The 13,721-nt window shown below is 37.7% G+C and overlaps 1 protein-coding gene across 2 annotated transcripts in view; it reads right to left on the reverse strand.

The window, feature by feature from the left end:
* The window catches only part of EPRS1 (glutamyl-prolyl-tRNA synthetase 1), a 68,492-nt gene that overhangs the window by 1,359 nt on the left and 53,412 nt on the right, over positions 1 to 13,721 (reverse strand). For both annotated transcript variants that reach the window (XM_019920464.3, XM_019920463.2), the window contains exons 25-30: positions 13,499 to 13,600; positions 12,308 to 12,463; positions 11,654 to 11,851; positions 11,007 to 11,180; positions 6,385 to 6,545; positions 3,916 to 3,994 (exon numbers count right to left, since the gene is read on the reverse strand). In XM_019920464.3, the coding sequence (XP_019776023.2) occupies positions 3,916 to 3,994; positions 6,385 to 6,545; positions 11,007 to 11,180; positions 11,654 to 11,851; positions 12,308 to 12,463; positions 13,499 to 13,600 (870 nt within the window). The remainder of the gene's footprint in view (positions 1 to 3,915; positions 3,995 to 6,384; positions 6,546 to 11,006; positions 11,181 to 11,653; positions 11,852 to 12,307; positions 12,464 to 13,498; positions 13,601 to 13,721) is intronic.

A 13,721-nucleotide genomic window follows, 5' to 3' on the forward strand; every position in this document is an offset into this window, starting at 1 on the left:
CATGCCGCAGAGCAGCTGAGCCCGTGAGCTATGGCTGCTGAGCCTGCGTGTCCGGAGCCTGTGCTCCGCAACGGGAGAGGCCACAACAGTGAGAGGCCCGCGTACCGCAAAAAAAAACAAAAGTCAAAAAAAAAAAAAAAAAGTCAAAAATCATTTTGTATCAGAAACAAAAACCTCTCAAATTTTCTTTCATAGACCATTTAGAATAATAGGCAGTGGGACTTCCCTGGTGGCGCAGCGGTTAAGACTCTGCGCTCCCAATTCAGGGGGCCCGGCCGGGTTCGATCCCTGGTCAGGGAACTAGATCCCACGTGCATGCCTCAACTAAGAGTTCACATGCCACAACTAAGGAACCTCTGTGCTGCAACTGAGGCTCTGGAGAACTGCAACTAACGAGCCCAGCTGCCACAATGAAGACCCAGCACAACCAAATAAATAAATAAATGTTAAAAAAAAAAAAGAATAGGCAGAATCAAGAGACCTGGGATTTTATCCTAATTTTGAAATTCACTGCCTATATGAAAATCTCTAGCCCTGAGCTTTCTTTTGTAAAATGTGGATACTGGACTAAACAAGAATTAAGATTCCTCACAGCTGTGAATCTTAAATTTTTCATCACATGTCTACTTCAAAATGAGGCTTGTCTGCAATAATAATTATGCATTAGTCCTATAAAAAGTTCCTGTTAGTAGCAGAGAGATCAAAGACATGGATAATTCCCAAACGTTAGAAATGCTAGTTTAAAAGCAACTAGAAGGTCATCCAGCTTCTTTGCCAACTTCCCATCAACTAGTCCCAGCCACACCTTCCATGCTCAAATTGAGTCCCTTCTGGAAACCCTTCCTTGCACTTGGGATTTAGTTAAACATTTTTCAAAAGGTTTCTCTAAGAAGTAAAGTAAAAGTAAATAGAGATGAGGACATTACAAAAAAAAGAGTAGTTCAACAGGAGAACGTTATTGCAGAGCAAGGAAGGGTTAGTTTTCTACATCTCTTGTGTTGATTAAGCAAAATATGTTAGCCTAATTCCCAAAGTTGATAAACTGTTATTTTGATGATGTGCATTAAGACAATAAAGAGGTGGTCAATTTCTAGGTATGGTGGGTGGGACGAATGGGTGAAGGGAAAGTGGAAAGGATGGTAATAACAAGTATTTTGAAAAATTTTAGTATAGGTTTTAAAATATATACTTAAATTATAGATTAACAATTATATAATTATTTTAAATATATACTTTAATTAAATATACAAATAATATAAAATTAATAATTATTGGATATATAAATAATACAAAATTTAAATATAGAAATTGTTCAATGAAAACTGAAGCAAAAACAAACCTAGAGACATAAGAGCTGAAATAACACAAAGTTATTTATCTGTATTGAAACTTGGTAAATCATTAGCACTTATGCAAACAAAAAGCATGAAAAAACTGTACATTCATAAAAGAATTACAATTCATTCCAAAAGACAGAATAGGGGGAAAACTTTAATCAGTCTCTAATTATGTAATGATAAAAATATTTAAGACAATTACAAAGAATGTTTTTGAATAATAAATTTGGCTTCTCAGAAATTTTACTTTTGTTAACTCACAACACTTAAAGGTATCTTTTTATAACTTCCACAAAGTTTACAGTAAGTAGTCTTATTTTCTTTTCTCCAAGCAAAAAAAAAATCACTAAGCTTTGAGAAAGTATTTCTAAAGTAATAATTTTTAAAATTAAAATGGTGCAGCATGTGAACAAATTCAACGAAAACTGTTATTAGCTTCAAAGTGAAGTTTAGATGATATGACCTGAAATTTCTCTTTACTACGCACATAATTCATTAATATGAAAGGAGAACATGCATTTTTAGGCTATTTATTCAGCCATGGAAAGGTTTTTACCTTTTTATCTTTTATTATTTCTACATCTATGTTTTAAAAAGACACAATCTTTTATAATATATAATATCTTGAACTCTGCAACAGAAAAGGGTAATGACGAGAAATATTCAAAAATCATTGATCAATAGATTAATAATGAATGTCAACAGTAATAAGTATGTTACATATAAATGACATTTATTTTTCATTCAATTAAGATCATATCCCCTTGGAAAAATTTGCTAAAATCAAGTCCTATAAATCAGACATAAAAAAAAATGTTTTTTTTCATTTATACCAACAGGGAAGAGTAGAAAATCAAACTCTCACCTACATTCAAGTTCTGAAGACCCCTTCCTCCTTCTCCCCTCCCAGTAAATCCACCTTTATAAACAACAGCCTCAAAGCTTGCTTGATGGTCAGTCAACATACCTAAGCTGACCAACCGTGAGGTGAGATGAGGGATGAAACTGACTACTGAATACAAGAAACAAAATCTGCTTGGTCTCTACACGATCTTTGGACACACAACTAAAATACTATATTCTGGTTCAGGAGAGATGTTGAAATCTCTCCTGTAGCTTATCTAATATTAGAATAAAAGATATGATTCCACTAATATTTGCTGAGATTCATTTCTTTGACAGCAATGGATTAACTGACACTCTATCGATTTATTAACTCTTATACAATGTCTTTAAGACTGTACTGCAAAAGTGACTACCGTGTTTCTATAATAAAGGAAATTTTAAAAGTCAATAATTAATGGAACAAAAAATTATAAAAAATAAATTAGAGTGAAAGAAAAAATATACACGGAATCAGATGGCTATCCATTCTCCAGGCAGAGGGCTAGAAGAAACAGAGATTAGAAGTATATAGTTTGAAGTCACATAGCAAATTACAGACACCAGAAAGGTGGAAGATTACAAACCAAGAATAACAGAAGGCTAAATACTGAAGAGTTATGATCTGAAGGGGATTTTGTACTCATTTCACAGATTAGTAAACTGAGAGCCAGAGAGATTAACATTTTCTCAGCTCATGCAATAAGAGACATATTAGGAGGGAATGAACATAGCCAAGCAAAATTTTGTCTTACACCCTCAGCATGAATTTAAAAAATAAAAAAAAAAGATACAGAGGAACGTACATTAACACATTTTTGACCAGAGACATATTACAGCCACAGGCATTAGTTTCTGCAAAAATCCCCCAGTCGGTAATGTGTTAAGCTGAATCAGAAGAGAAATCTAAATTCTAATACCAGGTCTGCTTCTGTACGGCTTGGGGTAATTTATTTAGACTCTGGTCCATGGTTTTCTCATTTATAACCTGCGGACACAGGACTGGCTGTATAATCAAACACGTGCACCAAAGTTCATAAGTGATTCATTCCAGGAATTAATAACTTTGCAAATCAAGACCTCTTCTTTATGAAAATTAAGTTTCGGCTGGCAACATCTGCATATACACAACACACAAAGCTGATAAAATCTTAAAGAGCCATTAGGGAAACCTGTGTGGTTTTAAGGAATCCAGAAGTACACACTCATTCTCAAAAACAGGCTTGGAAATAAGTAATATGTTTCACTTATTATTCAGAAAGTTCAATCAGTTAAGATCTGGGTAAGTATATATGCTCAGAGAATAAAACGGGCCTTCCTTATTTTAGGAATCTGCACATTACACTTCTAAAACTACAACAATGCTTACTTTAGGAACTTATATCAAACTGAGAAAACAAAATTTTTCAATAATAAAAATATTAGGGGTCATACAGAATGAATTTTGTTCAGCCAGCATAAGGAGCATGAGAAAGAAACTTTTACATAATCAGTTTACAGTGTTATCCGAAAAAGATATGTTGTGATGCTGCAGGAAAGACAGTGGAAAACAAGAGTATGTAATGCTGAGTAATATATAATCCTTTTGTGTGACAGGCTTTGAAAAAGGGATTAACATCATGCATAAATTCAGTGAGTCTTAAAACACCATTTACTGAAATATGTTTATATTCAAAACTTTGCAGAAGTCTCTTACCTTCCCAGAATCAAGTTCCTTCTGAAAGTCCTCCATTGTGTTAGCCACAACCATATGAGTCTTAAGGTCTTCAGAAGCCCTATCAAACAATTAGAAAAGAATAAATTTTTTTCTTACTAATATGACAAAGTTTTTTTTTAATAGCATAATTTAATGAAAGAATAACAACCTGGAAGAGAGAAGAATTCAGTATGAACCTCAACTCTGTCTCTAGCAGTGACATTCAGTAAATCTCAGTTAGCTCATCACGGCATAATCGTGAACACTAAATGAATGGAGAATTTGCCAAGCATGCACAGGTAACAATTACTTTTGTAATCGCCATTAAATCTCTACTGATCAACATTCTAATTCCTGGCATTACCACGTATTACCTACAAGAGTCTGGGTTATTATTTAAACCTCTCTGGTCTTAGTTTTCCCTTCTACAAAATTGGAAAAATATTCAAATATAACTACCATATCAAATTGTTGTTAGAATCAAATACAAAGGCATGAAAATGTTTAAGAAAGGAAAAACACGTAAATATACATTATTCGAGCTATTTTCACATACTATGTAAGTCTTCTGTAAGAATCTCAGGTTTCAGAAATGGGAATAAATATTATTCTCTTCCACACTCAGAGTCACACATTACATGAGGTGGTGATCAAGGAAGAGAAGGTGTATTTTTCTTTTCTGAACCTCAGGGCTAGACTTGTATGGACCCTGGTAGCAACTTGCTAGCTGTCCACCAAATCTGTTTCCTTTTCTTCCAACTTTTTTGCAGTGAGGTGGGCCCAAGTGACTAAGTTATAGCCAGTGAGATGCAGAGGAAGGAACTCGCCACTTCCCAGGCTGAAGCCTCAAGGAGAGAAAAAAATGCACCTTTTAGCAACTTACATTAATAAATTTACTGAATAAAAATGTCAACAAAAAACCCTGCTTTTTAGTCACTAAAGCAGTGGTTTTCCAACCAAGGGTGTACATGTGTATCACAGAGAGAGCATTTCAACATTACAGATAACCTGAAGGTATCTTTATTTGAAAATAAATTTATTTTTGGCTGCATTGGGTCTTCATTGTTGTGCATGGGCTTTCCCTAGTTGCAGCAAGCTGGGGCTACTCTTCATTCTAGTACACGGACTTCTCATTGCAGTGGCTTCTCTTGTTGTGGAGCACAGGCTCTAGGTGCGTGGGCTTCAGTGGTTGTGGCTCGCGGGCTCTAGAGCGCAGGCTCAGTAGTTGTGGCGCATGGGCTTAGTTTCTCCACGGCATGTGGGATCTTCCCGGACCAGGGCTCGAACCTGTGCCCCCTGCATTGGCAGGTGGATTCTTAACCACTGCACCACCAGGGAAGCCCGACCTGAAGGTATCTTAAAACTAATGAGTCAGAATCTCCAGGTACGAGGCTCAGGTAAGTTTCTATTCCCAAAGCTCCCAGGTGATCCTGAGGAGAATCTCTGGAAAAGAACCTCTGTACTGAGAGCACCGTTCGAATGGCAGCAACAAGGACAGGCAGCTTTCTAATCTTTCGTCTCTGACAGTATCACCTGCTCTGCATTCAGATGAACTTCACGTGAATTATGAATTTGTAGGCCAAATAAATCCGTGAAGTAACCCTTCAAAAGATGTATTATCATTCGCATTTTCGGACAAGCAAGCCAAGAGAAGCAAAATCACTTGCCTCAAATCACATAAATAAGCACCAAAGCCAAGGCTAAAACTGGTTCACTCCTTAAATGCAAGATTTACTGAACATGAATATGAATCAGGCACAAGGTATTAGAAGATAAACAGTAAAATACAGGCACTACTCTCCCCTAGAAACTGAGCCTCTATCCCCAGTGGCCATGGGCCTTCCTCTCTGCTTCAGGTGGGTAGGAAGGAAAACAGGGTGCCACACATATGCCACCAATCTTGTAGCGCCTCTGCCTTGAGATCTGTGATTCTATAAGTCCCCTCTCCAGAGGCCAGGGCAGCCCCGAGGCCTCCCCTCACCTTTCACCCCCAATCCCAATCAGGAGGTTCTTAGCCTTGGTGACACATCATAATCACGTAGGAAGCGTTTAATACTCTAGGTGCCAGGCCCACTCTAGACCAGTTACATTAACATCCCCTGGGGAGAGTCCCAGGCACAAGTATTTTGAAAAGCTTCCCAGGTGCTGCTAATGTGTATCCAACAGGTGAGAATCAATGCCTTTGTCCCTCAAATTTTATATATCATGAAAGCCTGGATCTAAAATTAACCCAAATTACTCCATGGGGCAGACAGTCCATCGCTGCAAACTTAGTAGGGAGCAGAAAGCATATAGAAAAACACTCATAATACAAGTTAAAAAACACAAAGAGAAAGGCCAATTAAGAACCATGAGAGTTCAGAGGGAAAGAGTACTTTCCCTAGGGGCAACCAAGGATTCCTTGGTATACATCTCAAAGGCTGAGCACAATGTGAAGATGAGAGACACAAGCAACTCTAAGGAACTGACCGGGTGAACAGGTTAACATGGATGTCTTCCAAAATAGCGTGAAGTTTCGTCTCAGCCTCATTTTCAGCAACTGTCAGCTTTTCTCCAGTGTCTCGTCTGACAGCAACAAACTGACAGCTCTTCATATCACGTGGCCCGACTTCAAGCCTAACCGGAACTCCCTAGGAAAAAGGCAGTTAAACATAATACATGCATGTCTCCAATTGAATATATAGACTTATTCCATGGCTTTACCTACTAGAAGTCATAAAAATCCAAAAAACAAAGACAGAAACAAACCACTTTAAAAAGTAGGTAACATTCCTGAGATATCACAGAAACCTCCTCCAATGAGAAGGCATAAACCTAAGGAAAGAAGGTACTGCCCGAGTGGTTCTGAGCTAAGAGTTTAACGGGGAACCATGAGGGTGGTTGCAGCTGTCTAGCTCAGTGTTCCTAACTTCTCTCCCATAACGCACACATAGAAAATTACACTTGTATGGCACATGGGGGTAAATACAGAAGGCTTGAGGCTGAAGCCACCCCAAGCCACCTTGGTACATCCTTGGCTCATTCATGGCACGTGGTGTGCTTTGGTTGGGAAGCCCTAGCTCTGGATGCTCTAACCTGAGTATCAGAATCACTGAAGGGCTTGTCCAAGCACAGACTGCTGGGCTCCACCGCCCGAGTTTCTGATCACAGTAGGTCCAGCGAAGGGGCCTGAGAATTTATATTTCTAACAAGTCCTCAGGTGATGCTGAGACTGCTGGTCCTGGGACTGCACTTTGAGAACCATTCCCCAGTAGTCTACGGTTTTTACAGAGGAGCTTAAGGACCGTACGCAAGTTTAAGCCTCGGGAATGTTCAATCCTTGTTAATGCACATAAGGAGTCTGTTCTGTGAGTGGATTAAGGCTTAGCGAGACCTCACTTTTAGGGGCCTGGATGGAACCTTACCTGACAAACAGTAGGTTTTTAACGATTTTTTTTTTTTTTTTTTGCGCTACGCGGGCCTCTCACCATTGTGGCCTCTCCCGTTGCGGAGCACAGGCTCCGGATGTGCAGGCTCAGCGGCCATGGCTCACGGGCCTAGCCGCTCCGCGGCATGTGGGATCTTCCTGGACCGGGGCACAAACCCGTGTCCCCCGCATCGACAGGCGGACTCTCAACCACTGCGCCACCCTCTAAAACTAATTTGGGGTTTCTGAATTTAAATTAGAAAACTCTATATACGGTTTAGCTGATCGGTGGTCCCCCAAATCAACGTCAAAGGAAAAAATTTAAATGCTACTCTAGAAAAAATCACCCCTAGAGAAGACTGATTTTATAAACTATCGGGAACAAAATACTGTATACTATTACATTATTTTATTGTTTTCTTTATTCATGCAATGCATGCATGTGTAAGAAACAGTGTTAAGTGCAATGAGATTTAAAAGATGAATAAGAAAGAGATCCTGTCCTCAAGAAGCTTCATGTTTTGCACGGTAAATAAGGCATGCATACAAATAATAAAAATCAGTACAGAAAATCAAAAGTGAGAAACTATCCTCAGTTGGAAGAGAGAAGAAAAGTTACCGGAGAAGGCAAAAATTAATGAGTAAATTCATCAGAACTGAAGAACATTCTATAAAATAACTGACCTATATTTACAAAAATGTCAATGCCATGAATGACAAAGAAAGGCTGAGGAACTACTTCTGATTAAAGGAAACTAAAAAGACATGACAATAAAATGCAGTAGAACTACATCCTGTACTGGAAAAGGGGAGAGCTGGGACAGCTCAGAGCAAGGTTTCAAAGCTGCAGCTGGGTGAAAAGGCATCTTCACAGGAGAAGAGCCTGGCACGGGGTGTCAGAGCCCATGAAGGATGAGGAGGGCATTCATGCAGGGGAGTGGGTGGCAACAGCAATGAGAGAGTGGATGAACACAGGGGGACCAATCAAATAAACATACTAAGGACAACTGGAGCTAGGTTTTTCCACTGTCAGAGAAGAGAGTTAAAATATGGAATGGGAGAAAACTAGATTGGGTCATGTGGGTTTTGACTGGAATTGAAGGTATCAGTGTGAACTCACGGTTATCAAATTACATAGATGGATACAGAAAAATAGATGTAAATACATGTGAGTGTGTACGTACATATGTGTGTGTGTGTGTGTGTGTGTGTGTGTGTACACACGCACACGCATTCCATACCTCCATCTACTGAGAAGGCTTGGAAGCAGTGAGAGCTCAAAAGTGATGGGCACACCCACACTAAATACCATTCTTTCCTAAAAAGAACCAGGGCTTCTTAGATACATGGCTAATTGCAGAGTTGGGGGAGAGATAGAGAACAAGATAAACCCTACAAGATCTTCTGCCAAAAAGCAAGGACGTGCTAAAGAACACAAAAGTTAGCTTTAAGGGATCCTACTGGTCCCATCGAAGACAAATTTGAGCATCAAAATAAATAATCATAGTAACAGATTATAACCCACTGAATAATCTCAGAAACCATGGGTCCATAAAAAATTTTAATTAAGCAAAAAGCTAGTGAGGAATGTCAAGACCATGATAACTAAAGAAAAACTGAGGAACTATTCCAGACTAAAAGAGACTAAAGGGACATGATAACTATATACAACACATAATTCTGAACTAGATCCTTCTGCTATGAAGGACACTAGTTGGACAACTCACAAAACCTGAATGGGTCCTAGAATTAGATGGCAATAAGTCTCAATGTTAACATCCTGATTTTATAGGCTTTATTGTGATTATAAAGGAGAACATGTTTGTAGAGTGATGGGGCATCAAGGTAGCATCTTGTTTTCAAACGGTTCAGGCAGGAAAAAAATTTTTGCACTGTACTTCCTTTATTGTAAATTTGTGTTTGTTTCATGATAACAAATTTTATAACCCAAGTGGAAGAAACAGCACAAGCAAAGACACAGAGGTGGAAAAACAGACTGAGAAGAGAGAAAAGATCTATGAAAGGGGATAACTGATAACAAAAGTGGAAAGATCATCTGAGGTCAAGTCATACAAGAGGCATGTATTTTATTGGTAGTTTATCTAAGTAACTAGTTATGAATTTACTTATAAGGGACTCCTGTTTTTTGTTTGTTTTTCAACAGCAATACAAAATTATCTTAATCATCCAATACAGTAAAAAAAAAAAGTAGTTAATTCACTCATATTATTTTCCCCTTTCTATTTCCCATTTTCCCCTATTTTCTAATGAAGAGTTATGGGAGTCAGTCGCTGGGTCCTAGGTCTGGCAACCAAACCATACACCTCATTTATTAATCTGGGTGAGCCTCACAATACATACATCTCACACACACACACACACACACACGTGCACACACTTTACAAAGTGAATCACTATCGAATAAATATGAATCTAGATCTCCCAAACTGTTTTCTTTCCTTGGAAATTCCTGGCCTTAAATGCACTAGCAGTGCTTTTCACTAGCTAATGAACTCTCTTTCTCAGTGTTCTTTAATTTTCGGCATCAAGCTTAGGACTTAGGGACTCTGGTTTCTTTCCTAACTACTGTAGACAAGGAAGCTGCAGTGGAGCCAAGTCACACTAAGGTGCCTCCCCCACATAGTACAGGTTCACCAGGGTACTGCAAAGAAGAGGGACAGAGACAAAGTCAAGTCAGTCCGAGGAGAAGGAGATGAAAGAGGAAGGGAAAGAGGAGAGACACAGAAGTAAGTGTGGATGACTTTTGTTCTTCCCTTTCAGTCCAGCTAGTAGCAAGGAACAGGTTTGTTTTTGGTACCTCAGGCAAGTACAAATGGGTTTAGACAAGGTATTACTGCAATCACACAACCACTATTTCAAAGTAAGTAAAAAAGACTGCAATTAAAGGGAAATTACAGAGAAAATATTCACCTTTAAAGTCTTCATTAAAGGTAGGAGAGTAATATATTTTTTTCCTTTGTTAAAGGAAAAAATATATTACAAAAAGGAAAGCAATATCAATATAACTACTATTCTTCAGCACAGAGATTTATCTTAGGGGCCATTTAAAACAAATAAGGGGATAAAGATTAGCAACTTTGGGAACCCGACATGTACACTGAATAATCCCAGTATTACTGAGCTTCCATATTTGAAAGATTGAAGCTGCAATGTCACTACACCTTCTTATCCACTGCCTGTAATATGAGTTTATAAATTCTTGACTCCTAATTGCTAGTTCTAACAAGATCCCCTGTCTCATCATAAGAAAAAAAGTTAAATCCCAGAAGTTTGAAAAATGGAATAAAGAATACAGATCATCTATTAATGACAATGTGCAGCAAATAAGTTATATCAAAAACATTAAACCAGAATTTAGACTAGTCTTGAATATACAAAATAAAAATTTACAAACCGCTGTGAAACAATGTGGTGTGAAAAACCAAGTATGAAATTAATCTCTGATTAGCTGTAACAATGACAGCTAGTTGATGCCCATGCACCACTATTCTGATAGTCTATTTAAATAACGTATTTATTTTATGAATTCTTGATATAAACATTTTAGTAACAACCATATGAGGTTTATTAACCATAAACAAGGTCTTCACGATCACTTTAATTCTAACGTAACAAAAATCCAAATTGGGAGCATAGGAGTAAAATATGTAACTGAAGAATTTACCTTGAGCTCCCAGTGATTGAACTTCCAACCTGGTGAATAGTTATCTCGCAAATCAGCTCTAACTCGAATATTAACACTGAGTAACCGCCTTCGATAATCATTGCATTTTGCAATCAGAGCATCTCTGTCTTCTTCAGAAAGTGCATTTGTAATGCCACAAGGAATAACCACCACCTAGAATCCAGCACAGTATCACAAATTTATACAAAGGAGCAGTATATGGAACTAATGAAGTCACATCACCACACAGTATCCAGGAGTCAAAACCTCCTAGTGACTATAAGCCTTCACACAAATCAACTTGGATGGTTTCTAATCTACGCAGAATATCTAGCAACTATTTAATAGCTGCATATTGTTTGTCCATGCGAAATACATTTGTTTTTCATTTAACCTATTATAAACCATTATTCAAAAAATAATTCCTAAAACTTTTATAAAATAGGTAAAAAAATTAATAGACAGTAACACAAGTAATATACATAGTTACACAATACCAAGGTCTAGACTGTATTCTACGTTGTTTCTGTATCAGCTAAATCTACCTGAATGACACTCAGAAAAAAAAAATCACACTTTAAAATTTTCTTTGCTAAATATGGCTTGTATTTTATAAAAGAAATGATAAACAGAAATATTTTCCTTACCTGAACACAGGCTACACGGGGTGGTAATACTAAGCCCATGTTGTCCCCATGAACCATGGTCATAACACCAATAGTTCGAGTTGTCAGGCCCCAGGAGTTTTGATAGGCAAATTGCTTCTCTCCTGGTGTCTTCGGATCTTCAAAAATGATTTCAAACATTTTAGAGAAGTTCTGCCCTAAATGATGTGATGTTGCTCCCTAAAATAGAGGTACACATCTTTTAATTTTGATAACCTATTAATGCCTTTGAAAATAATTACTGTAAGATCACACACCTTAAAATGGCACTAGACCTACTTTACCTTCCCTGATTTTTTATATTAAGTAAGTTTTTAAAGCATAACTGATACAACAAAGAGACTAAGATTAGTCAAAAAATATATAGTAGCATACAGCTATGAGCAGCCCCTCTTATAGGAGTTACTTTAATTACAAAGGTTTTTTAAAAATCCATGTTTTGGTAATTCAAGTTATAAACCTTGATTTAACTGACCTTGGAGATTGACAGGGAATGAGACAGATTGGCCTGAAATTATAATATGGCCTTAGAAAACACGTGATATACTGATTTTTAAGATGACAGAAGAAACTTGTCAGATCTGCCCACGGGCTATGCTTACAGTCACCTAGGAATCCTATGCAGCAGTTTGATACCTGGATAGCTCTTCCACTGGCAGATATAAATGCTTCTACCGTAGTTGTGTAGTCTCCTCCCGCAAATTTCTCCTTTTCAGTCTTTCTTCCCTTTACAACAGGAATTGCCAGGAGTTCTTCATATACCTTAGCGTATAAGTCAAGTATCTGCAAAACCTGTAACGTTTTAAATGAAAAGTGTTCAAATTTATGGTATATTTATTGATGATAGATCTATAAAAACTGTACTATTTAAAACTAATTGTGGGGCTTCCCTGGTGGCACAGTGGTTGAGACTCCACCTGCCAGTGCAGGGGACACTGGTTCGAGCCCTGGTCCGGGAAGATCCCACGTGCGAGAGAGCAACTAAGCCCATGCGCCACAACTACTGAGCCTGCGCTCTAGAGCCTGCAAGCCACAACTACTGAGCCCACATGTCGCAACTACTGAAGCACACGCCTAGAGCTCATGCTCTGCAATAAGAGAAGCCACTGCAATGAGAAGCCTGCGCACTGCAGTGAAGAGTAGCCCCCGCTCGCCGCAACTAGAGAAAGCCCACGCAGCAACAACAAAGACCCAACGCAGACAAAAATAAAATAAATGTATTAAAAAAGAAAATAAAAGAAAACTAATTGTGGTGGGAAAAGCACTTCAAACAATAAAAATCTTTTTTTATGGAAAGGTCAAAGCAGCCAGTGTGAATTTATTAAAATATTCAACAAAGAAGTATGCAAAATAAGTGGAATAATTTTTTAAAATATAAATAACTTTAGAATATAAGAGAAAATATATGTTTATGAAAGATACACAGTAACCAGGGTAAAAATCTCCTGAAGAATCATTAATTTCACCCATGGGATTGTAATTTCTTCTACACATTGAAGTCCAAAACTATTTTCATCTGAAAATTTAAAACGGCACATTTTCTAATAAAATTTCAGTAAGCAGTTTCTTAAGTCCACGTACATTTGAATTAACTTGTTTTTTCTTTTAACAGATACATAAATTTTAAGGAACAAAATAATTTATACCAGGAAATTATCTATCTTTTAATGTCATTTTGGGATCAGACCAAATTTCAACTTACAGTTATTTACTGAATGATTACTATGTAAATAGATAGCACTGCATTACTTACAGCTGCAGGGGGGAAGAAAGCACAGCCTGGACAAAGAATTAGAACATAATTAATATGGAAGACAACTGTTATACCTCTTCTGCTGCCTCTTCAAATGTAGCAAATGCACTGTGCCCCTCCTGCCAAAGGAATTCACGAGTACGTAGGAAAGGCTGAGGATGCTTGAACTCCCAACGCTGGAAGAGGCAAGAACACAATTTAATCTTTAGAGAGAGCTTTTCAATTTTTGGTAACAACTTTATACAGTAAGTAATCAGAAATCATAATTGTAATCCAAAATACTTCAAAAATGCTTCC

The sequence above is a fragment of the Tursiops truncatus genome, chromosome 1 (genome assembly GCF_011762595.2).
Source record: "Tursiops truncatus isolate mTurTru1 chromosome 1, mTurTru1.mat.Y, whole genome shotgun sequence".
NCBI lineage: Eukaryota > Metazoa > Chordata > Mammalia > Artiodactyla > Delphinidae > Tursiops > Tursiops truncatus.